The sequence below is a fragment of the Phacochoerus africanus genome, chromosome 2 (assembly GCF_016906955.1).
Source record: "Phacochoerus africanus isolate WHEZ1 chromosome 2, ROS_Pafr_v1, whole genome shotgun sequence".
In the NCBI taxonomy this organism is placed as follows: domain Eukaryota; kingdom Metazoa; phylum Chordata; class Mammalia; order Artiodactyla; family Suidae; genus Phacochoerus; species Phacochoerus africanus.
The window spans coordinates 97354353-97380870 of NC_062545.1; the positions used below are offsets into that span (position 1 = coordinate 97354353).

The following is a 26518-nucleotide window of genomic DNA, read 5'->3' on the forward strand; positions in this document are numbered from 1 at the left end:
GTCATTCATGAATTGTCAACAGCATTTTTAAAGTAAAACAGATGGGAGTAATCCATATGTAGTAAAGGTAAATATTATTTTGTGATATTTTTGTTTCAGTCATGTTGGTTGTGTGTGTGTGAGAGAGAGAGAGAGTGAAAACAGCTCATACTATAAAATACATTCCTTCCTTACCGTGAGGTACTGTCAAAAGATTGAAAAGCACTGTCTGTGGTGCCTCAATACCTGTAGTTCTTCCAGCCACTTCACAAGGCAGACAGTGAAGGTAAGAGTATCCACATTTTGCATTTTTGCCTGACCATAATCCACTGGTAAACTTGCCAAGCTGTCCAAAGTGTTGCCCCATGGGCTTCAGTTTTACAAGGAAGTCACATACCATGACTGGCTCATCTTCCCAAATATTCTGATTAAGGATTTAAGGTAAATGTGCGTTAGGTAAAAACCCAATCCCACAGCTTGGCTTCTAAAACCTTCTCTGATAGACCTCACCTGACCTTCCACTCTTCCCAACTGAGCACGTTTGCTTCTCCCTGGTTAATCCTACCCTTCCTGAAAATCCCTCCTCCTCCAGGGAGCCAACCCTTGAATACCCCAGTGCTTTCTGAACCCTTTCTCTCTGAACAACCATGGAACATGCCCCCATAGTATATTGGATGGGTCTCTAATTGCTTTCTGAGTCTTCTCTCCCAAGCTATGTTGAGAACTGGAAGTCCATCTCAGATGTGCCGCATTCTACCACAGGGCCTAGAACAGATGCCTGCTTCACCGCTGATAAGTCAGTGTCATGTTCTACACCACAGGCTTAAAGCTCTAGGCACCCTATGCAACATCCATACACACGTATCCTTCCAAGGAGCCCAACTTTACCACCATCCCCAACAAACCACTGATGCACCTCCACCACCCCTTTCCACCACCCCACATGCCCCACCACACCACTCCCCACTACATCCGTTCTTCTTGTGCACTGCTCCTGCTTCCCCCACCCGTACTTTCCCGAGACTAGACTTTACAGCTATAACCTCAAGTCCGGCAACATTGATGCTGCAGTGTTCTGATGGAATGTGATCCTTAATGAAGGTCTTTGGGGCACTGAGGTTGAGCCTAATTTTATATTTTTGATGGGCAGGGGTGTAAAGTGATGCGTTGATTCCTTTTGGCAATCAAACCAGAAGCCTCCAAAGTTTGGGTAGAGAGAAGTCTAGGAGGGCACCCTCCCCAGGACATCTATGGAGGAGGCCCTTAGATGTCCCCCTAATTTTATCTCCCCTGGTTCCCTCATTTGATGCCTGCTACACATGTCCACCCAGCCACTGGGGCTGAGGTCCTTCCCCAGTATGGGTCAACAGTCTCTGTCCAGTTTGCCTGAAGCAGCTGGTATTCCAACCAAAAAAGTACTAAATTCTACCATGGATTAGGAATGGGGAAAAAAAGAGAAAACACAAACACACTTAAAAAAATGATTTTTCCCAAAATGCAGATTTCTGCTTCTGGGTATTTATTATTCTAGTCCTAAGGAGGTTTTGAACCCTAATGGTCTTCCCTGCCACCCTCATAACTTCTCAGCCCCCTACCTGCCCACATCTTTCCCGTATCTCCCTGGCCTTGGAGCCAATAAAGATGCAGTTGTCCTGGAGTTCCTGTCATGGCTCAGCAGTAATGTACCGACTAGCATCCATGAGGATACAGGTTTGATCCCTGGCCTCGCTCAGTGGGTCAAGGACCTGGTGTTGCTATGAGTTGTGGTATAGGTCACATATGCATCTCAGATCTGGTGTTGCTGTGGCTATGGCTATGGTGTAGGCTGGCAGCTGCAGCTCCAATATGAGCCCCCTGGGAAATTCCATATGCCTCAGGTGTAGCCCCCAAATGACAAATAATAATATGCAGCTGTCCCATGTCCCATACAAGGGTCTGATATTCAGCTCTTCCTGTTGGAAAGTCTCTAGAGATGCTCTCCCACCCTCTCCCCTGCTCCCACTCCCCTAATTTAGCCCAGCTGATCTTCTGGTCATTCCAGAGCAGAAGGTCACCCTGTTCCGGACCTGAGATGTTGCCTCTGCCAGGCAGGAGTCTTTTTGAGCCAGAGCTCCCTTCCTTCATCACAGGATGCTGAGCTTTCAGGTGTTTCTGCCTAGAACAGTCAGTGCCTGGAAGGATTTAATACACACATACACATCTGCTAAGCAATGTGTGCTCTCAATAAAAGTGCACTCAACAAAATGATGCTCTCTGAGCACCAGACGTGGTGGACTGCTGCTGCCACTGATGGTGGACAAGCTCTGGCCTCATGCAGTTTTGTGGAGAGCAGGACAGAACACACAAAGCACAAAGAGCTCATTCTCTGCAGGAGCCTTGCAATGGATTTATTCAGTCCTGGCCCTCACCCTGTTCCCCTCATCTCTCACCCAGCAGAGCAATCGGAAAGGTCGAAGGCAGTGTACAGTGTTTATTCAGATCAGGTAGAGAAGTTGAGGTGCACACAGGCATCTCTGATGAAGCAGCAGAAGGCAATAGACTCAGACTTGGATTCTACGCTGCCTGTAGGCCTTCCTGCTGTGCCACAGGGCATGACATGGGCATCACAGTGGACTCGGCTCTTCCACTCAGGGGCCAAGAGACAGGAGAGAGGCGGGAGAGCACCCAACTCAGACAGTCACAGGGTCACACAGGGCAGTCAGAACATACTCTAGCCTCCTCCTTGTCTCCCTCCCTTCCTCCTACCACCCTGTCTCTTTCACACACACACACACACACACACACACACACACACACACACACTCCTGCTGTCACATCTCAGGTTTCTTTCTTTCATTTTTTCCTTTCTAGGGCTGCACCCACGGCATATGGAAGTTCCCAGGCTAGGGGTCAAATCGGAGCTACAGCTGCCAGCCACAGCCACAGCAATGGCAGATCTGGGCTGCATTTGCAGCCTACACCACAGCTTTCGACAATGCTGGATCCTTAACCCATGGAGCAAGGCCAGGGATCGAACACAAGTCTTCATAGACATTATATTGGGTTATTAACCAGCTAAGCCACAACGGGAAGTCTGTCACCTCAGGTTTCTATTACATTTCCTTCTGTATCTAGCAGTCCAGACTCCCATGAGAAGCAAAGAAGAGCTTAGACGCACAGTACATCATTTTTTTGTCTTCTTTTTCGTCTTTTTTTTTAAGGGCCACACCTGCAGCATATGGAGTTTCCCAGGTTAGGGGTCTAATCAGAGCTACAGCTGCCAGCTACAGCCATAGCCACAGCAATGCCAGATCCGAGCCACATCTGCAACCTACACCTCAGATCATGGCAATGCCAGATCCTTAACCCACTGAGAGAGGCCAGGGATCAAACCCACAACCTCATAGTTCCTAGTCGGATTCATTTCTGCCACGCCATAATGGGAACTCCCAAGGTTCATCATTTAATTCAAAATCAGCAAGGGTAATCAAGGCATATGTGTGTAAAAAAGGTACAGTAGCTGTGTGACTACCATATATCCACTGAGTAAGCTGACTTTTTCTTGTGAGTCCAGAAGGGATGGTCTCAGGAAGCAGCACCAAATTCACAGGCACAGTAACTCTGTTTTCACCACCAGGGCTGCCATCGCCTCAGGCCTCCACGGGTACAACGGAATGCTGGTGGGGATGCTGATAGCTGTGTTCTCTGAGAAGTTAGACTATTACTGGTGGCTTCTGCTTCCTGTGACCTTCACAGCCATGTCCTGGTGAGGCACCTCCTTCTTTCTGCTCACAGACCCACAGAGCCCAAGGTGCTACGTCTGACACCGGAGGGGACTGCACTGTCCTGGGGCCCAGTGTCTCCACAGTCAGGCTGATTTGTCTCGCAAGAGTCCATGAGTTCAGTTGCAATGCAAGGGGGTCATTTTGAGTTTAATAATAGGGACCTTTTAAAGAGTAAACACCATGTGCTTATTTTTTTTTCTGTGCTGATAATCTCTGAATGATAGGCTTAATAATTTATGCTTAATAATAATGACAGGCCAACATTTATTGAGTATTTTCTACATGCCAGGCACAGTGCTAAACAAGGGAGGGTCACTTTTGTGCTTGTCCCCAACTTACAGAAGGGAAGACCAAGGCCTGCCAAGGTTACATCCCCTGCCCCAGATGTTGACCCCCGAGTCTGCACCGTTAAACTCCTGGCCCATAGGAATCATCTATTCTATGGCCTAACCAAGGCCCAAAAGCTGAAACTCACTGTGATAGAATCAGGGAGCTTTCTTGGAACAAAATGTCTCTATTTAAAGCACAGCCTCTTTGAACAAGAAGCGTCAGTTGAGATCTTGCTGTGCAATCACTTCATTTTTAAGGAGTAATAAAAAAGTCAAGATGAAGGGTGTTAGGAACAAATAGGCCTTTCCCATGTATGATCCTCAGTTCACTTGAACTTGCAGTGGGTCTGGTGCATCCAATGATCTCATCACACCCACTGTCACTCTGTGTCCCTAGTGTCCCCCAACCCCTGGGCTCTACCACTCTCGACATGCTGACTGATTTTTAACATCTTTCTTTGCTTTCAAAGTCTGAAGTTACTAAAACCAGTTAGTTTCATTTCATTTAAGAGCTGTTCCATTACTTTTTAGGAGTACTTGCAAATAAATTACTACATTAAGCATTCTGGGCAGTTTATGTTTCTTCTTAGGAGTTCTTCCCTACGCTATCAGGACAAAACACTAAGGCAGTCATTTCTGTGGGGATTTTCTTAATGTCCCCCACACACAAGGCCTGAGGAGATGGAGGACTTGTCCTCATTTGCATACATTTGGTTTGCAGTCATGAACATAGATGAAGTCCCTGAGCATAGCCCCTCAGCCAGTGCACTGGGTGGTGGTGTGTCTACAGAGCCCCCACTCCCACCCTCACATCACAATTTTTTTTGGCTTTTTGCCATTTCTTGGGCTGCTCCCTCAGCATATGGATGTTCCCAGGCTATGAGTCGAATCACAGCTGTGGCCATTGGCCTACGCCAGAGCCACAGCAACGCGGGATCCAAGCCTCGTCTGCAACCTACACCACAGCTCATGGCAACGCCAGATCCTTAACCCACTGAGCAAGGCCAGGGATCAAACCTGAAACCTCATAGTTCCTAGTCAGATTTGCTAACCACTGAACCAAGATGGGAACTCCTCACATCACAACTTAAAATGAAAAAGAAAAAAAAAAAAAAAAACTTTGAGCACCTCCTCTGGCTGAGCTCTGTGCTTCTACCCCAGCACATCACTAATCCACTCATGCAGTCCTGGCAATCCAGTCCACAGGGTAAGTACTAGTGATGCCAGTTAGCCAACAAACAGGTTTGCTGAGGGCTTGCCATGCCCTCAGTGCAGTGCAGGAACTACTCTAGATGCTGGGGAGAGCTGTAAATAAGAGAAGGCTTCCATCCTCTTGGAGCTTACATTCTTCTTGGGAAAGATAGAAATAGACTCATAAATTGTTCATTAAAAACATCATTTCAAGGAGTTCCCCCTGGGGTGCAGTAAGTTAAGGATCCGGCATTGCCGCAGCAGTGGCATAGGTTGCTGCTATGGCTTTGATCTGATCCCTGGCCCAGAAACTTCCATATGCTGTGGATGTGGCCAAAAAAGGAAAAAGATCATTTCAAGATGAGGGAAGTGCTTCAAGGAAAGCACAACAGGGCAAATGGGACAGAGAGTGATTCCATTGTGGGTGGTCAGGGAGGGCCACTTTGCTGAGGGGACATTTCAACTGTCACCTAAATGATAAGAGGCTACCTGTCATCAGAAGATCTGGATGAAGTACTTTGCAGGCGGAACCAGAAGCACATGCAAAGGTTCCACCTGGAGAAGTGGGAAGTGTTCAAGAAACAAGACCAGTGAGACTTAAGCCCAGTGAATGAAGGTGGGGTGATGGGAGATGAGGGCGGAAGGAGATGAGGTCCAAGCCATGTACCCCTTGTGGATCCAATAAGCCTTTTTTAATTGCAGTATAGTAGCTGTACATTATTATGTAAGTTACAGGTGCCCAATATAGTAATTCACAATTTTTAAAGGTTACACTCCCTTTATTTTTCACTTTTATTTTTTCGTCTTTTTAGGGCCACACCTGTAGCATATGGAAGTTCCTAGGCAAGGGGTCAAATCAGAGCTACAGCTGCCAGCCTACACCATGGCCACAGCAATACCAGATCTGAGCTGCATCTGTGACCTACACCACAGCTCACGGCAATGCCAGATCCTTAACCCACTGAGCAAGGCCAGGATGGAACCCGCATCCTCATGTGCACTAGTCAGGTTTGTTAACCGCTGAGCCACAGTGGGAACTCCTATAGTTATTTTTAAATATTAGTTATATTCCCCGTGTTACACAGTATACCCTTGTAACTTATTTTGTATCCCTTAGGAAGCCTTACTACAACTACAACTGTGATGAGAAGCCAAGAAACTATTAAAGTATTTTAAGCAGAGGAGTTATAATTTAAATTTAAACAAATCATTCTGCTTGTAATGTGGAGAACAGATTTTAGTTGGAACAAAAGTGGTTGCTAGAAACATAGTCAGGAGTCTGCTGCAATAATCCATAGAAGGGCTGAACGGTTCGAACTAGGGTGATGTTCATGAAGGCGATGGAAGCAGTTGGGCTTGGGATATGTTTTAAGGAAGACAGGAGCATAGGACTTTCTGGAAGGCTGCAGCACATGAGCAGAGAAAGGAAAGAAGATTCAGTGCACTCTTAAAATTTGCCTAAGCACCTGAGTTGATGGAGAAGATTAAAAGAAAAACCAATTGGTGGTGGGAGGCAGGATACAAATCTGTTTGGAGACCCAACGGATATAGAGAACAGACTTGTTGTTGCCAAAGGGGTGGGGGGGAAGGGAAGGATTGGGAGTTTGGGATTAGCAGATGCAAACTATTATGTATAGGATGGATAAACATTAAGATCCTATGGTATAGCACAGTGAATGATATTCAGTATCCTATGATAAATCATAATGGAAAAGAATAGAAATAGGTATACATATACATATAGATATACCTATAGAAAGATATAGATATAAAACAGAATCATTTTGCTGTACAGTGGAAAGTAACACAACATTGTAAATAACTGTCCTTCAATACATTTTTTTAAAGAGTCCTATTTGGACATATTAAACTTTAAACTTTCAAGTAGAGATGTTGAGAAGAAGGAAATAGGATGTGCACATCTGGAACTTAGTGATATAGTCAAGATTAGGAAGGCAGAAGCATATAGAAGATATTTCATCCATGAGACTAAAGGCTATCACCTAGAAAGAGAAGGTTAAGAGATAGAAGACCCAAGACATACCTGTGGGCTCTTCTGATATTCAGATGTCTGGTAGAAGGAGGACCAAGGAAGGGGACTTGAGAAGAAGCAGCTGGAGAAACAGCTAGTGCAGGGTTGTGGTAGCCCTGACAGAGAATCCAGTGGTAAAATGAAAGGGGCAGAGGGTGACCATGGACTTAGCAGGATAGATGTCACTGATGAGCTGGACAAGAGCCATTTCCGTGGTACAGGAAAAGCACACACCTTATTAGAGTAGGTTTAAGAAAGAATAGGAGTAGAAAGATTGAGGACAGCAAAGATAGACTGGTTTGAGGAGTATCTGTGAAGAGGGGGTGAGAAATGGGGGAATACCTGGAGCAGAAATCAGGTTAAAGGGGAAGGATGTTTTTGGTACCTGCTATCTTTTTTAAAAATATAAGTGTAGTTGACTTACAATGTTGTGTTCATTTCAGGTGTACAGCAAAGGGATATACATATGTATACCACTTTAAAATATTTTTCTTGCTTTTTTTTAGGGCCACACCCATGGCATATGGAAGTTCCTATGCTAGGGGTTGAATCGGAGCTGCAGCTGCAAGCCTGCACCACAGCTCACAGCAACGCTGGATCCTCAACCCACGAGCCAGACCAGGGATCAGACCCAAGTCCTCACAGATACTAGTCAGTTTTGAAACCCCTGAGCCACAACAGGAACTCCTATATATCACTTTATATTACTATATGTTTTTAGATCCTTTTCTATTATAGGTTATTAACAAGATGTTAAATACATATATTGTAATATTTAATATTTTGTAATAACCTATAATAGAAAAGTGCTGTGCTATACAGTAGTTCATTGTTGTTTACCTACTTTATTTATATAGTATTTAATTTCAAACTCCTAATTTATCTCTCCCCCATGGGGAGGGTTTTTTAAAGTATAAGATACCAGAGCATTTTATATATTTATGAGAGTGACACAGAGAAAAAGGAAAGGTTGAAGCTGCAGGAGACAGAAGACAGAATTGCAGGAATGAAGTCTTTAAAACAGACTGGCTCTCAAAGTATAAGGGAAAGAACTGGTCCGAGAAGGGAGCAGAGATGCTGCCATTATGTGAAAAAGGCAGAGAGGCAGAGTATGTTAGGAACAAAGCAGTCAGAGTGTGAATCTTAGGGTCAGGAAAACAAAGAATTTCTCTTCTTGTCATTTCTGTTTTCCTAAAGAAATAAAGCAAGGTGGTTAGCTGAAACTACAAGGAAACAGAAAGGGAAGATTCACAGAGAAAGAAGAAGACATGAAATAGTCATCTCAGCAAGTTAGAGAGTTAATTTGCTAGGGATGTCTAGTAGGGTTTTCAGGCAGTCTTAAATGCCCCCTTGAGACTCATCATCCTTAATTAAAAGCCAACCAATCAACCGGATCATGTGAATCCATGTTTTATCCTGCAGCTCGCTGCCTATGGGAGTCATGAGGTGTTAGGTGGCGGGTGGCTGGTCCCTTCAGCAGAAACTGAGGCTAAGGAAGGTTAATTACCTAACGTTGCTCACTCAGCCTGAGTGAAGGAGTTAGAGTTTGCCCTCGCTCCATATTTCTCCAAATCCATGCTCTTTCCAAGAAAGAGGTCATGAAGGGAGAAGACACAGTGAACTGAAGATTTTCATTTCATGCAGTGGTTCCCAGAGTAACTCAAAGTCCTTCAGCTGAATTCAAGCCTGCACGTTTCCTATGAGCTATAGCAGCTTCCTCCTAAAAGGCTATTTAAAGCATATATTTTAAATGTTCTCAGCCCAAAGTACATCGTGTTATACATCATAATGACCCAAAGGCAATACATGACATTTTGTAAGGATTAAAGATTGTGTTTGGCTTTCTTGGTTTAAGAAACAAGGAAATATGTAAATTATTTTATAAAGTTTTCAATTGAAAACAAGTAATCAGACTTTTATGGGGTTTTTTGGGCCGCGCGTGTGGAAACTCCCTGGCCAGGGATCAACCCTGTGCTTCAGTTGTGACCACTGCACCACACAGAAAGTTCTAAGACTTTTAATTTTGTTTTCCAAAGATGCTGACTTATATTGAACATCTTATTTCCACTCCCTGGTCAATGGACCACTAGAGTCTCAAGGGAGCCAGGAATGACTATGCCAAGAAGAGAGGCTAGTGAGTGGTATAGTGACCAGAGCTGATGAGATGGTGTTGAAAGAAGGGTGATCACGGTGATTAATCCTTGGCCTCTTCCATCTCCAGCCCCATCCTCTCCAGTGCTTTGGGTTCAATCTTCAGCAAGCGGGACCTCCCAGTCTTCACCCTGCCCTTCAACATCGCCGTGACCCTCTACCTGGCAGCCACAGGCCCCTACAACCTCTTCTTCCCCACGACGCTGGTGGAGCCTATGTCTTCAGTGCCCAACATCACCTGGACAGAGATTGAGATGCCTTTGGTAAGGTACTGATGGAGGTGTGTGGGGCCATGATCCTACTGCAGACCTTCTCGCTTACCAGTTTGTGGATTCTGCGGGCTCTCACCTTCTCTAGATGCACCTCCAGCAGATGATGGGTCCAGCAGAGAGGAGGACAGGGAAGAGTCACTGTCACCTCCATATGTTCTCTCAGTAACTCCCTACTAGAGACCTTATATGTGTCAGGTGCTTTATCAGACACTGGGAAAACACAAAGAATAAGACAACATCGCTGCCTTTGTGACATCTATACTCAGCACAGGGCAACAGATAATAAACAAGTGTACAGATAAGGGTTAGGTTGGCCATACAGGACAATGGAGTTGAGGGGGAAATGTTAAGTAATATGGATAGTTGAGTAAGGGGTACAGACCCTAAAATAATATTTAAAATTGGGATATTAAAGATATTATTAATAGAAGATGAGGGTAAATTTTTGTGTATTTTCCATACAAGTAGTTCTCAAGCAGGAGTGATTTTGCCCTCCTGGTAAGGGTAAATATCTACAGAAATGTTTTAATTATTAAGACAGGGAGAAGGGGTAAAACTGGCATCTAGTGAGTGGAGGCCAAGGATGCTACTAGATATCCTACAATACACAGGTGAACCCCCCTCCCCACAGCATAGAATTAACCATCCCAAAATACCAGCCATGCCAAAGGTGAGAAAACCTGCTTTATATCCTACACGTGGATATAGTCATTTAGTCTACAACCTCTAGACATCAGAAGTAAAGCGATATAATAAAAATCTGACATAAGCTTAAATATGTAGAATTATAAAATTTTAGCCCTGTTAATGAATACAGAGACAGCTAACAGCTTACACGGAAGCAAGTTTATTATGTATCAGACACTATTCCAGGCACTTAGCTTTTGAACTCATTCAACCTTCATCATAACCCAATACTGTAAGTACTGTTATCATCCCCTTTTACAGATGAGAAAACAGAGGCACAGAGAAGGTTCATTGCCCAAGGTCAAACTGTAGCTAGTGCTTCATATATCCATGTGATCTGATTTCTGAGCCTTCTCCCACCCCCCACCCCAAGCCTGGTCCTCCAACTAGATGTGTTTAAACTTTTGCATGGTCCTGGTGCTGGGCAGGCACTCAGCTCTGGGCCACTGCTCCCGGGTGGGGTGGATAGCACAGGCCTCTGGGGTCAGCTATCCTCTAAGCTTGAACCTATAGAAGAGGAAAGGCTCCCCTGTGCCTCATGGCAAATGCTGCTGCCAATAACACCAAACCTTTTTAAAGTTCTTGTCCTTTTAAAAATTTTTCTGGGGCTGGAGTGAGATCAAAGGTGAGGTTAGGGCCTAAATCCAAGACAATGGAAAAGCCAGAGTGATCCCTTCTTTTGTTTGTTGTAGTTAATTTACAATGTTGTACCAATTTCTTCTGTACAATAAAGTGACAGGTATACATACACACACACACACACACACACACACACACACAGTCTTTTTATATTCTTTTGGGGGAGTTATTTTATCTTTATATAGTATAGCAGAAGTTGACACACCCCTGTATATCAAGTATAATAAAAATAAAATAAAAATAAAAATAAACCAATAGGTCTACTTTCAAGCAGAAGCCCACCTTCTCAAATAGAAAAGTGCTAGGGTCTGAGCAGGGACAAAATTACCTTTGAATCGTCAATGATCAGCCACCTGGTGGCTGGGCGCACTGTCCCAGGGGTGCAACCCACAGTCCCTGAGCCCTACCCATGAGGCAAGATCCAATTGACAGCCATAGAGGCATGCAGCACTGCCAGAGGGAAAGGGCCCCCCCGCCAAGCCTCCCACCCTCCCTGTGTGGGGAGGACAGGCAGTCCCCCAAGGGGACCAAAGTGAGAGAGCCTCGCAGAACAGGAGCTTCCTGGGGTTCTCATTGTGGCTCAGGAGGTTAAGAACCCAACTAGTATCCGTGAGAACGAAGGTCCAATTCCTGACATCCCTCAGTGGGTTAAGGATCCACCATTGCCATGAGCTGTGGTGTAGGTCACAGATGTGGCTTGGATCCTGTGTTGCTGTGGCTGTGGTATAGGCCGGCAGCTATAGCTCAGATTGGACCCCTAGCCTGGGAACTTCCATATGTGGCAGGCATGGCCCTAAAAAGAAAAAAAAAAGAGGGGGCTCTTGCTCATTTTCAAGATAAACAATTAAATCCACCTACCCTGAAGCCAAGCTCACCCTCTGAGCTCCCCACCATCACTCTGACAACAGGCTCGTCTTCTGCACCATCCTGACCTGAGTTTTGAAGAATCAATCCCATTTCCCTCTTTCTCTTTACAACAGTGGGGGGAATGACTTCTGTTTTGTTTAAACCAGCTTGTAGTTGTTACACAAGGATTATCCAGAGTACCTAGGAGGCTACTGTTTAGTAAATTTCCACCGCACACCTGACTGCCCTTTGCACTGGGGTGTTGGCTGTGGCCTGAGAGCAGTGTGGAGGCCAGGCCACCATTTACCAGGCTGAAATTTAGATCCTGGTGGACCTTCATTCTAAACCCAGGCTCCACTCCAAGGCAGCTTGTTCCCTCATTCCTCTCATTCCTGCTTGCTTGGGCTTTAAACCTGGCTTCCCAGACTGGAAAGCGAGAGTCGGATGCCCCAAAGCATCTTGCATTCCTCAGATGCAGGAAAATCATGGAATAGTTACTGAGTAGATTTCCAGGCTGTTCCCACACTGAAGCTGAGGTTCCTGAACTGGTAGAAAGTGTTTTCAGGGTTCCTTCAAAGAAGAAGGACCTGCAGCCTGTCATTCCATGCCCAGGTCTGTAGGCTCTGGCCCAGTGACTGGTGATTAAAAGGCCACCCTTGGGGAGACAACAGTGGACATCATTTCAAAGCTCTCTGGGACTCCTCGAATACTCTTTTCTAAAGAAGTCAGATTGACTCCAGAATTAAGTCAAGTTGTTGACAAGTACAAAATTTCAGCCAGAGGAGAAATACAATTAACTCCCAACATCTCCTCTGCATCATCTGTCATTAATCTATTGTTCCTCGACCTGCTGTATAGCACAGGGAAGGCTACCCAGTATTCCGTGATAATCTAGATGGGAAAGGAATCTGAAAATGTATAACTGAATCCTTTGGTTGTACAGCAGAAATATACTTCAATAAAACTTTAACATCAAAAAGCAAAGAAAATTCATTGTTCCCCAAACTCTGTTGTAGATTAGAATCTCCTGAGGCCCCAGTCATCTCCCATACCAATTAAAACAGAGGGAGGGAACAGGCATCAATACCCTTTTTGTAAAGATCTTTAGGTGATTCCAATGTGCACAAAGTTTGGAAACCGCTGAGCTCATCCACACATATGCATTAAGCACCTATGATGTGGCTAGTTTAAGGAACCCTGGCCTCAAAGAGGTCATGTGACCTGACAATGGAGAAAGGGGTCATCTGCTAGGGCAGCTTCCTCATTTCACAGAGGAGGGCACCAGAGCCCTGACTGAGGAGGCTACGTGCCCCTGAGGTCATGCCGATCCACCAAACCTCAACTCCCAGGCTCTCCTGACCAGGCCAGTATCCCCCCTACCCCCGCCTTTCCTTTCTGCCCTCAGTGGACTTTTTTACCACAGTGTGGGTGATTGAGCTAAGGGAAGAAAAAGGCTATCTGATGTCACTGCCAATTTAATTGCCTCCAGTGCTGACACCCACCCAAGCCGGGGACTTGGAGCTTTGCTGGAGCTGTTCTCTGGACACTCTTCATTCTTCCTCTCTGAAGTGCTGAGTGCTTCTTGAGAGCAAGGCAAGTGGCTCCTCCTCCATCCCAAGGGCCCACCATCCCCGCAGTAGCACTGAGTGTGAAGCAGCCTCCAGCGGACTAGGGGTCAAGTTCAGAGGCTCTAGCCCGGGCTCAGGCACCATGAGCTGGGTGGCCTTTGGTCAAATCATTCATCAAAATGGCCTAGAATATTTCAAAAATTCCTGAAATGTTTCTGGGATTTTAGAAGGTCTAGAGGAAATTCTCCTGTGCCCTGAAACCCCCCAGAGGGATTCCAAGAAGGTACCCCCTGGTCCCCTCAAAGAAAAATCCACGTGTCCCTCAAAAACACCTGTGCCCAGCCTCAGTGTTGTGGGAACCTGCCCAGCTGTGCAGGAGGGACACTCAGATGCCTCCCAGGTGGTGGAGTGAGGAGCTATTTGTTCCAGCTCATGCCCTCCCATATTCTCCCACACCCTAGAGGGCACAGCCATCCTTCTTTCCACCCCATTACCCGTGCCCCACTAGGAATGGCTCAATCCTGGCCCCGAGGCCTGGTCTTTGCCTTAGCAGCCCACACTCCAGTGACCTGGACTCTGTTGACTTTGCAGCTGCTGCAGGCCATCCCCGTCGGAGTTGGGCAGGTGTATGGCTGCGACAATCCCTGGACAGGTGGCGTGTTCCTGGTGGCCCTGTTCATCTGCTCACCACTCATCTGCTTGCATGCAGCCATTGGCTCAATCATAGGAATACTAGCAGGTAGGACAGGGTCCCCTCTCTGCAGGGATCATTTTCCTGAGGTCATTTCTCCCCAGCACTTATTCTAGGCTTACTAACTTCCCTGGAGTTTTCAAACACTGTCAGAGCTGGGGACTTATTTTTCCTTTTCTTGAGTCTCCAGAAGGAACAGATTGCAGAAGCAGGACATGTAGAGAGATGCAAAGAGACCAAGACCGGTTGACCTGCAAACTGAGCCACTGAGAGGGGAGGGGTAGGGGTAAGAGGATAACCCTGTGTGGGTGGGAGCAGTAGCAGGCCAATCAGGGGTATAAATACCCAACACTTTGAAATTCCTTTTCTGTCTTTTGTCTTTTTAGGGCCTCACCCACGGCATATGGAGTTTCCCAGGTTAGGGGTCAAATCGGAGCTGTAGCTGCCAGCCTACACCACAGCCACAGCAACATGAGATCCGAGCCATGTCTGTGACCTACACCACAGCTCATGGCAACACCAGATCCTTAACCTTCTGAGCAAGGCCAGGGATCAAACCTGCATCCTCATGGATGCCAGTCAGATTCGTTTCCACTGAGCCATGATAGGAACTCCCACTTTGAAATTCTGAGTAAGCTAAAAGGAAGTCTTCTCAAAAATTGGATCACCTGACTATTGGCTCTGGATGCTGTGGAGGCACAGGTTCAATCCCTAGCATGGCACAGTGGGTTAAGGATCTGGAATTGCAGCAGCTCCTGCCACTCAGATTCAGTCCCTTGCCAGGGAACTTCCATATGCCATGGGTGTGGCCATTAAAAAAAATGGGCAGGAGTTCCCACTGTGGAACAATGGAATTGGCAGTGTCTCTGGAGCACGGGGACGGTCTGATCCCCAGCCCAGCACAGTGGGTTGAGGATCTAGCATTGCAGCTGCTGCAGTGTAGGTTGCAGCTGCAGCTCGGATCTGATCTTCGGCCCAGGAACTCTTCCATATGCCATGGGGCAGCCAGAAAGAAAAAGTAAAATAAATTTTTTTAAACTTTAATTGGGTTGCCATTTGACAAATGTAGTTTAATATTTCTATGCATGTGTATATGCACACATTTATATATGTATACACACACAGTAGAGTCAGAAACTGACATTGAGTACTTTGAGAATAGGAGCCTACTGACCTATCTTAATATTTTTCAAGAACCTCTTGGAAGTACAACTTTGAAAAAAAAATTTTAGGAGTTCCCATTGTGAATCAGCAGTAACAAACCTGACTAGTATCCATGAAGATGTGGGCTCAATGCCTGGCTTCACTCAGTGGTGTAGGTCACAGACATGGCTCAGATCCTGCATTGCTGTGGCTGTGGTATAAGCCAGTAGATGCAGCTCTGATTTGACCCCTGGCCTGGGAACTTCCATATGCCATGGGTGTGGCCCTAGAAAGCAAAAAAAAAAAAAAGGCAAAAAATTAATTAATTAAAAATAAATTTTATTTGGAAATAATTTCAAACTTATCAAAAACTACAAAAGTAAAAATAGTGCGATAAGTACCCACAAGTTCTTTGCCCAGATTCAACAACCATTCTCATCCTACTCTTTTTGCATCTCATTTCTCTATCTCCCTGTATCTATGTGTGTATATTCATAATTTTTCTCAACTATTTGAAGCAGAACTTTTTCACTTGAAAGCTTTCTTGCTAAAAATACAGCTGTTCTAGTCATAAGACTGGGGAAGTCCTGAAGTTCCACTTCCTTGTCCTCTTCTCACCCTGAAAGTAGTCATACCTCTGAGTAAAGCCTTTGAGAAGCAATGGAACCACTGCTCTCTTCCCAGTGTTGATTTCCTAAGACCAGGCACCATTTGTAGATGCTTCTCTGATGAGTAGAGGTAGGAGGTGCAGGGTGGGGGGATGATGGGAGCAAGGCCATCTGAGACCTGGCATCAGCCGTGGGATGGCCTTTGTACCATGACCCTCAGTCAGCCAGAAATGTAACACCTTGTCCCACAGCCCTGACCGTGGCCACGCCCTTCGAGACCATCTACCTGGGCATCTGGAGCTACAACTGTGTCCTCTCCTGCATTGCCATTGGGGGCATGTTCTATGCCCTCACCTGGCAGACCCACTTGCTGGCCCTCGTCTGTGGTGGGTATCAAGTCACGCTGCTATTCCTTGCCCCCCTTCTCTCCTGGTTGTGTGAAACCCATGGTGGCCACTAATCAGTACCGAGAAGCAGTGATGGAAGGACTGTGGTTTGGATCCTATCACTGGAGGATATAATGGTGGATTCCTTAACAGCTATGTGGTTTGAGCTTTATCCTATTACTGCTACTATATGTACACAATGTTGTGAAGTTCACAAGGAAATCACACATACATTTCCTCATGCACCAGTGGCAGGCCTCCCACTCTCAATAACTCTTCTGTGATAACATGGCACTAAGGAAACTTGATCCATTGAGTAAACAGAAAATGAGCTGTTGGAAGAGAAATGAGCCACAGTCATTATACCTGCACCCCAGCACCATGTTCTGTGCCAAATAAATATATGTACTCACTTAATCCACCCAAGTTCACTACCAGGCATTTATTGTCAGCCCCGATTTACAGTTGAGGAAATGAGACTTGGAGGGGTTAACAAAGTTGCCCTAAATACAGCTAGTAATGGCAGAAGTGAGATTCAAAACCCCAGTCCCATCAGTCTCCCTGTTCTGGAGTTGCTTACATTCTCTGAAAACAGCAGGACTTGAATAAGCAAAACTAGAGACAAGTAAAAGGCAGAATAGCATTCAGAAGAGCTTTTCTTTTTTTCTTTTGCCACTTAAGTGTGGAGACTATAAAGGACTCCCACATCTCTTTTGTCCTCCTCAGCATCCAGCATGAGGCTGGGCTTGGAGACAGTGGGCTTGGTAAATATTTGTCAAATAAGAAGTACCAGATATTTTGAGGTTCAGACTATAACTGTCTTTGACTTTCAGAGAAGTGGCAGATTCCCAAGGCTGGGACCATCTGTGAAGGCTTTGAGGAAGGCTGGGGTTTATCTCAGTGCTAGCAGGGTTGGGTTTGGATGGGCAAAGATGGGGAGAAGGTATTCTGGACAAAGAAACAGAGCAAATATTCAGGGACAGCAGGAACTTGTCCAGAGGCACCAGAGTTTGGATGAGCTGCCCTAACTGTCCTGGGGACCCTCATCCAGATGCCTGGCTCAGGGACCCCATAAGGTCCAGCCATGGCGGAACTTGGTGAGGGTCCAACAGCATCACAGCAGCTCAGAATCTTAGCCAGAAAGGACCTTATCCAGAGCTGAGAGTCTGACCATCCCCCCACTCTGACATCCAGCCTGTGCTAGACCATCACCAAGGTCAGTGTGGGCAATCAAAAAGGGCTTGTTGACCCCTAACTCTAGGCAAGGGAACCATGGCAGTGGGGAGGGATATCGAAGATTTAATCTCTACCCTCAGAGAACACAGTCAGGTGGGAGATGGGTCACATTTACCTGCAAAGGTGACTAATAATTTCAGGCCATATGTCAGGATATGGTGCAAACTTGGAGGCTGCTGGAGACAGGGTGAAGCCCTGCCCTTGGAGAGGGCTGGGGGTGGGCTCCAGGAAGCTGACTCTCCATGGTCCTTGTTCTTCCACAGCCCTGTTCTGTGCATACCTAGGAGCAGCCTTGTCCAACATTATGTCAGTGGTAAGTTTGGATTCTTCTGGAACTACCCTAAAGTGCCCCTCCCCAGCCAAGGTTTCAGGACACTTGGAGTCTTGCAAAGCATTGTGCTTGGGTTCTGGTAGCTAGGACTGCACACAACACCTTTGTCAAGGTTTCTCCAGGGCTTGTCCAGAGGACTGGTAATTGCATAGATGTGCCTCCAAGAGGGGTGTGTGTGTGTGTGTGTGTGTGTGTGTGTGTGTGTGTGTGTGTGTAAAAGAGAGTGATGTCACCAGCAGTGGAGAACATGGATAGACAGATGGACAGATGGAGGTACTCATGTTTGGCCAGATGAGGGAGATCATTCCTGGGGGATTTTCAGCTCATCGTTAAGATTCTGATTGTGCCCAAAGGTACCATCACCTCAAATTCCTAGACCAACTACTCTGGCATGATAAATCCAGAAACCAATGCCATCACCAGAGGAGGGTCCCCATCCTCAACCCCTACCACATCCTTCTCCCCCGGGGTCCCTGGAACCTAGGAACATTTTCAGACCCTAGTGTTTCTCTTTTCAGGTTGGTGTGCCACCAGGTACCTGGGCCTTCTGCCTCTCCAGCCTCATCTTCCTGCTCCTGACAACCAACAACCCCGCCATCTACAAGCTCCCGCTCAGTAAAGTCACCTACCCAGAAGCCAACCGCATCTACTACCTGACACTGAAAAGCAGTGAAGATCAGAAGTCCCCCAGTGGTGATTAGCCAAGTTCCAGGCAGAATCCCTCTTTGCCTGGACCTGGATATGCCCTCTCTGGTCTCAGCTCTGGGCCAATCAGCTGTAGCACTCACTTTCTTTGCTTTTCTTTGGAACCAAACACACCTGTAACTTCCTTTCCCTGTCATGATTTTCTCTTTTTGCCCAAATCACCTTAATGACCCACTGGGCCTCATTAGAGGAAGTCAGTGATGAGCTTGCTGGTGTTAGAAGTAAGGCATGTGTTTTCAGTGTCATTGGCTTAAAACAAAACCATTCTTTGTATTTAGTCTTTTGGAAAGGCGATTAAGAGATGATCTTATTGGCCTGTTTAACTAAATAATAGATGCTGTAAAACTGAACTTGCTGAGTAGTTCCTGAATAGGTGAAAATTTAGGGGATTGCAGGTGCCACAATGCACAGAGCTAAAGGCTGGTGGGCACAAGCAGCTTTACATAAAAGAGAGGAACTTAACACAGATAGTTTTAAAGTCAAAACAGGGACAACTAGGGCCCTGAAAATGTCTAAAAGGGGAGTCTTGAGCATTCAGGGGACAGAGTAAAGCACAATACAATATTTTGTAGCAGGAAGGAATCAATAAGTTAGAATCCTATGTTTGACTTTCATTATGAAGGATAAGCATTTCTGAGTGTAGGTCAAACCAGCAACTTTGAGCAGGGAATTCAATTCAGGAAAGTACCTGAACTCAGTCTATGAGAAGCTGGGAGAATTTATTTCATTTTCCTGTTTGCCTATGAGTGTTGAAAGCCCTCTAAGATTTATGATACTCAAAACAAATGGTTAGCCCTGAGTAGAAGAACAATTATCCATGACTTTCATAATCTGGTTTCCCAATAATAGTCATTAACTTACATTCAGACTTTACATATAAATCAAGAGTTGTCAACCCTTTTCTGGAAAGTTTCAAATAGTAGATATTTTAGGAGTTCCCATCATGGCTCAGTGGAAATGAATCTGACTAGCATCCATGAGGACGCAGGTTCAATCTCTGGCCTCGCTCAGTGGGTTAAGGATCGGTGCTGCTGTGAGCTGCGGTGTAGGTAGCAGATGTGGGAAGGATCCCACATTGCTGTGGCTGTGGTGTAGGCCAGCGGTTACAGCTGCGATTCAACCCCTAGCCTGGGAACCTCCCTATGCCTTGGGTATGTCCCTAAAAAGACAAAATAAATAAATAAAAATAAATTTAAAAATAAAAGTAAATATTTTAGGCTCCAGGAATTCCCAGTGTGGCTCAGCATATTAAGGACCCAATGTTGTCTCTGTGAGGATGGGGTTCAGTCCCTGGACTGACTGGTCAATGGGTTAAGGATCCACCGTTGCCATGGCTATGGTATAGTCCTAAGCTAGAGTTCCAATTTGATCCCTAGCCTGGGAACGTCCGTTTGTGGCAGGTGTGGCCCATTTAAAAAAAAAAGTAATAAAGAATGCTTAAAACTCAATAATAATAAGACAAACAATGAAAGCTTTAAAAAAAAGAAGCATTTAGGCTCTGGAGGCCATACCATCCCTTTTGCAAATATTCAGCTCTTAACTGTAGAGTAAATCAGCCCTAGACAACATATAATGCATGAGGGTGGCTTATTCCAATAAGACTTCATTAAACAAGCAGTTAGGTTTGGCCCCCAAGCCATAATTGGCCAGAATCTGATATAGATGATCAATATAATAAGATTTAGGAGCTGGTAGGCAGGCCAAAAGGACACCACCAGGTTCTTCACAACAGATAAATCCACAAGACATTTACAACCTGGGCAATAGTGTGAAGACTCTTAGGAATGGAGGGCACCCAAGAAAGAGAGGTTAGCATGACCAAAAGAATCAGGAAGATCTGTCCTTGAGGCTCTTTCAGAGACCAACAGACCCAGCGATGACTCTGCCAGCAGGCGCACCATCACGAGTGGAAGATGAAAACTCTGGCCCCTCAGTTCTAGGCAGGAAGAGCAGGGAGATTCATGGAATCTTAGAGTTGGAAGGGAGCATGCAGGCTGGGTTTTGTCACCATCCCACGATGACTGAATCCCTCCATATGGAGGGTGAGGGATTCTGTTCCCTGCCAGGCTTCCAGAGGGGGCTCAATTACCCAAAACAGAGGGGAGACTCTCCCAGGGTAATCTAACAAGAGATAGAACCAAGCAGGAGTTACCTGGTGGCTCAGTGGTTCAGGGATCCTGCATTATCACTGCTACGGCTCAGATTGCTGCTGTGGTGAGGGTTTGATCCCTGGCCCTGGAATTTCTGCATGCTGTGAGAGCAGCCACAAAAAAAAAAAAAAGAACCAGAAACCCTATTTGCTCACCATGAGCAAAGTGACATAGGAAATCCTCTCTTCTCCCCATTAAGCCCTTGAGAATCTGCACCCAAAGCATTTGGTCTGACGGAAACTGTCCTTTAGCCATGATTTTTATTGGATTTCAGGAGAGAAAAATTATTTTGATATGAAAAATACTTTAACTCACCTGGATAAGACTCTCTCTCCCCACATCACTTCAGATCTTGCCATTTACAAGATAACCACTTTGGTCATAGGTTATCTTGGTTTTTCTCCCTCCCAAGTACCTGCTTTAACCCTCAGAGGAATTAAAAGTTAATTGTATAACAAGCTGCCAAACTCATTTGGAGAAAAATGGATAAAAGCTAAGTTATTCACATGAAGGAAAAAGTAGAGTTTCCTGGTGACCTAGTGGTTAAGGATCCTGCATTGTCATTGCTGTGGCATGGGCTCTGTCCTAGGCCTAGGAACTTCCAGGTGCCACAGGCATAGCCAAAAGAAAAAAGGAAGAAACAGGAAAAATATGTCCAGCAAAAGAGTATGTCCAGCAAGTCTGGAAAAACCACAGGGCCCCAGAAATTCTATAACTCACTGTGATCCAGATGGCCAGGTATTTTATGTACAAATAGAAAAACAATTTTTCTGCTAGTGTGATGTAAGAAAGAACCTCCAGGACTAAGTATTGTTTATCATTGAATTAGCTTGCCAAGAGAAGTTGTACAGGGAGTTCCTGTGGTGGAAGGAACTGCAGGAGGTTAAGGATCCAGTATTGTCTCCCCAGTGGCTCAGGTTGCTTCTGAGGTGCAGGTTCAGTCCCTGACCCAGGACTTCCACAGGCCACTGGTGTGGCCCCAAAAAAAAAAAAAAAAAAACCACAAGAGTGGTAGAGTTGTATAAAAGTGATAACAATGCTTTTTTAAAAAAACAACTTTGGGGGCTAAGAAGCCAAAAATTGCTGGTATTTCCCAAATGTGGTCAAACAAGCTCCTCCCAGAGGCAGAAAAAACTCTCATTAAGCCAGAATGGTGGACAGAAGCTAATAGCTCTACTGCCCACCCCCCACCCCAGGTATGTATGAGGGTGAGGCCGAAGTGAAAACCCCCATCCCTCTAAGAAAACTCTGCCCAGAGCAGGTCACTCTTCCCAAAGGCCACGGACAGATGCCCAAATATCCTATGAAGTGGCCCAAAGAGCCTTTGGGGACCTGTAAGAGAGCTCCCTGGGGTGATTTGTCCCACCTTCACCAGAGCTTCCCCATCTCCTGCCCCCTTGAATGAGTAGGGCAGGAGACTTAACCATACAGATTCTCACCACCAACATGGGGTTGCTTGGGAGCAGCCCCCCCAGGAAGGAAGGAGAAGGACTTTGGGGAGCATGTCACAGCTGTTTTCCCACTGAGACCCCAAACTACCAGTAGCAGCTCTTGGGAGTACAAATCAGAGTTGAACGTAACTCTGAACACATATAAGCAATCATTAAAGAGAGAAGGAAAGTATGCATGGGGTTGGTGAGGAGATGGCTTTAGAGGGGGTACTGTCTTCATCTTTATTTCCCTATTATCCCCATTTTTCCCTCTCTCCACTGTCTCCTCTGCAAATCTTTTTGTTTCCTCTCCCTCTGACCTCACCATCTCCCCTTCTCATTTTCATCTTCTCTCCCGCAACACTGATGAGCTCCACTGGCATTGCGAAATAGTTTTGTTCTACTTCATTTTTAAAGAGTCAGTCTTAAAACATCTCTCTAGTCTCTTTTATGATAATTGGAATAATCAAATATTCTACTTCTTGGTCAAACTTGAGAGTTTGCTAGGAAATAATCCATCTTCTTTAGCATTAAAATGTTGTTGTCATGCTATTACTCATAATGTTCTCATAGTAACTTCTACCTCTCCTGTATCTGTGGCTGTGTCTCCTTTTTCATTTCTAATCGTATGTAATTTTGCTCTCTTTTCCCTCATCAGTTTTGTGAAGGGTTCATCCATTTTATTGGTTTTGTCAAAGAAGCAGTTATGAATTTATTTGTCCTTTTCTATTCATTTCAGTTTGTTTTCTTTTACTTATTTCTTATTCCTGTTTCTTTGTGATTTATTTAAATGTTCTCTTTTCCTAATATTTTAAAATTGACATACAGTTCCTTTAATTTAGATCATTCTCCTTTGACAACAAAGGCATTTAAGGCTTTTAATTTCCCTCTGAGTACATCTTTAGCTGTGTACTTTAACTTTTGTATAAGTATTCTACTTCATCAGTTTCAAACGTTTATAATTTAATTATAATTATAATTATAATTTAATTATAATTATAATTTAAAATTATAATGTTTATAATTTTATTTCTCTTTAATGCTAGGGTTATTTAAGAATGCCTTTCTTAATTTCCAGTACTTTGAAATTTTTGATATTTTCCAACTTTATTTTTTCTAATTTTTATTATAGTTAATTTATAATGTTCTGTCAATTTCTGCTGTACAGCAAAGTGACCCAGTTATACACATATATACATTCTTTTTCTCACATTATCCTCCATCATGTTTCATCACATGTGATTAGATATAGTTTCCTGTGCTATACAGCAAGATCTCATTGCTTACACACTCCAAATGAAATAGTTTGCATCTACTATCCCCAAGCTCACAGTACCCCCTACTCCCTCCCTCCCCACTTGGCAACTATAAGTCTATTCTCTATGTCCATGAGTTTGTTTCTTTACTGTGGATAGGTTCATTTGTGCCATATATTAGATTCTCAATATAAGTGATATCATATGTTATTTGTCTTTATCCTTCCGACTTACTTCACTTATATGAGAGTCTCTCGTTCCATCCATGTTGCTGCAAATGGCATTATTTTGTTCTTATTTATGGCTCAATAGTATTCCATTGTGTATATGTACTACATCTTAATCTGTTCATCTGACAATGAACTCTTTCCATGTCTTGGCTATTGTGAATAGTGCTGCAAAGAATATATGGGGGCATGTATCTTTGTGAATGAAAGTTTTGTCCAGATATATGCCCAGGAGTGGGATTGCTGGATCGTATGGTAGTTTTATTGTTAGTTTTCTGAGGTACCTCCACACTGTTTTCCATAGTGGTTGTACTAATTTACATTCCTGCCAACAGTAAGGAAGAATGGGTGGTTCCCTTTTCTTCACACCCTCACGATCTTTTGTTATTGTAGACTTACTAATGTTGGCCATTCTGAACAGTGTGAAATGGTACCTCATTGTAATTTTGATTTTCATTTCTCTAATAATTAGTGATGTTGAGCATTTTTTCGTATGCCTGTTGGTCATCTGTATATTTTCTTTGGAGAAATGTTTATTCGGGTCTTCTGCCCATTTTTCATTTGGGTTATTTCTCTTTTTTTGCTGTTGAGTTTTATGAGTTGTTAGTATGTTTTGGAGATTAAGTCTCAGAACTCTTTCTTGAGTATTTTGTTCTAATAATATATGAAAGAATATTATTGACATGTTCTCTGACCCTTTGCATATCCACAGAATTTCTTTCCATGGCAAGTAAATGGCATTTTGTCTGGGGGTTGGGTTCCTAGGCTGTAGCTTTTTCCTTTGGTTGCATATAGGTGTTTTCCCTTCCTTTTCTGGCTTTCAAGTGTTACAAATGAGAACTTTAATGTCAACCTAATTCTTTTTCCTTTGCAAATAACCTGTTCTTTCTTTATAGGACTTGTAAGTTTTTGTCTTTATCTTTGGAGTTCAGGAATGTTATGAAATTAACCCTAAGTCTGTGTCTTTTCTCATCAATTCTGCCTTTAATCTACAAACTCAAATCTTTTTCAACTCAGCAACTGTTCTTCTAACATTTCTACAATTATTTCCTTTTTTCCCTCTTTTTTCTCTATCTGGAACATCCATTATCCACATGTTAGGTCTCCTTAATCTGTGCTCCTAGCTCCTTATGTCCCTAACAATTTTTATAATTTGTGCTTTTGCTCTACTTTAAGGTAATTATTCCATTTGTTCTTCCAGGCCATAGACTCAAATTCCAAGAGTAATTTTTCTTTCCTTCAATTCAGCAGATAAGCTGAATTTCAAAAATCATGTATTTAATTTCAGAAAATCTTTGGAATGGGAGCCAAAATTGAATACGTTTTTATATTTTTCTTTTGTTTTTGTCTGTTTCCTCTTGCTCCAGAAATTGATGCAGCTTCTGGTAACTCATGGCTCCAAACTTCTTCCCACTCCCTTTTTTTTTTTTTTTTGGTCTTTTTAGGGCTGCACCTATGGTATATGGAGGTTCCCAGGCTAGGGGTCTAATCAGAGCTGTTGCCACCAGACCTATGCCAGAGCCACAGCAACACCAGATCCGAGCCACGTCTGCAACCTACACCACAGCTCATGGCAACACCGGATCCTTAACCCACTGAGCGAGGCCAGGGATCAAACTTGCAACCTCACAGTTCCTAGTCGGATTCGTTTCCACTGCGCCATGACTGGAACTACATTCCCACTCCCTTTATTCCAGAACTTACAAACCCCTGTGTTAGTTGCCCAGGAACACTTGAAAACTTTCATAATGCAGACCCCTAGAAACACAGACTTGTTACCATTTGTGATAACATTCACTCATTCATCCAGAAGACATTGTTTGAGGAACTATTAATATGTTACTCATTCCCCTGTTGACAACAAACCAGGAAAAAATCAGACCAGTTCCTGCCCTCAAGGAATTCACTTTATGGGGATTTGCTTGGCCCGATCTAAAGAAGAGGATGTCACCACAGACTGCCGAAGCCACATAAGCTCACAGCACCAATTTCATGATTTTGATTGCTTTATTTTGTAGGTTAGTCTTCTGTTTAGGAAGAGTATGAAGCACGATTTTAAGGGTTTCAGGAAAGTTTCTGTTCATCTTCTCCTCTTGTCCTCTATCTTCCCATTACCTGCTGCCCAAATATTTCCAGTCGTCCCTTCTGTTTAAGGCTTTGAACTTTTTAAAATGTAAACAGTCCTGGGAGGGTAACACAGCAAGCATGATCAATCATCTGCATCTTAGGTTGAAAGAGTCATTTCTGAGAATAGGTTGGTGGGGCAAGTACAAAGAAAAAAAGTGGGTAGCATATTTTGAGTCTTTGGCATGCTGAGATAGGGCCAGGCAGGGCGAATGAGGTCAAGAGCCCCTTTTGTTTCATCAGGAATGATGATGAAGCTGTCATATTTGTCTTGGAGAAGAGAAGAAATTCCTGGGGCCATGACTGTCTGCAGTATGAGGTAACATATGTAGAAGAAAAAATCAATTTACTTCACATTACTTCGGAATATAGAATACGGACTAATAGGTGAGAGTGATAGGCAAGCAGACATTGAATCAGTGGAGAGATGTGCTTTTTTAACAATGGGAGTTGCCTGAGAAATGGTTTTCCTGTGAGACTCTGAGTTTAGGAGCAGGGCTGGAGGCCTTTTGGAGATGTTTGCTGAGCGTAGGGTAGACCAGATGACTGAGGCCACCCCTCTCTTCAAAATCCAAGCTTTTGTGATTCTATGGCCCTGAGTTCCTACAGAGGAGTAAAGAGGAGGTATCACTAAGGTGGCAAAAAGGTAAGAATATGAATATCAAATATACCAAAAATACACCATTGCTACCTTTATAGCTTTTCCTAGAGCTTGAACATTTAGCCATTCGGTCTGTCTACCAAATGCTCAATATGGTTGTTTGTGTGGATGC

The 26518-nt window shown here is 44.3% G+C and overlaps 1 protein-coding gene and 1 long non-coding RNA gene across 10 annotated transcripts in view; one reads left to right on the forward strand and one right to left on the reverse strand.

The window, feature by feature from the left end:
• The window catches only part of SLC14A2 (solute carrier family 14 member 2), a 471990-nt gene that overhangs the window by 418986 nt on the left and 26486 nt on the right, over positions 1-26518 (forward strand). For 5 of the 8 annotated variants that reach the window (XM_047763964.1, XM_047763938.1, XM_047763920.1 and 2 more), the window contains exons 7-12: positions 3596-3724; positions 9517-9709; positions 14050-14197; positions 16152-16286; positions 17786-17835; positions 18372-18546. In XM_047763964.1, the coding sequence (XP_047619920.1) occupies positions 3596-3724; positions 9517-9709; positions 14050-14197; positions 16152-16286; positions 17786-17835; positions 18372-18546 (830 nt within the window). The remainder of the gene's footprint in view (positions 1-3595; positions 3725-9516; positions 9710-14049; positions 14198-16151; positions 16287-17785; positions 17836-18371; positions 18547-26518) is intronic. The other 3 variants (XM_047763955.1, XM_047763947.1, XM_047763926.1) reach the window with 3 other exon arrangements.
• LOC125117894 (uncharacterized) lies at positions 9297-12000 on the reverse strand. 2 transcript variants are annotated; one of them, XR_007132769.1, is made up of 3 exons: positions 11903-12000; positions 9795-9928; positions 9297-9684 (listed from the first exon to the last, which is right to left on the reverse strand). It is a non-coding gene; the product is annotated as an uncharacterized LOC125117894 (long non-coding RNA). The 2 variants fall into 2 exon arrangements; XR_007132768.1 differs by having other exon boundaries at positions 9768-9928.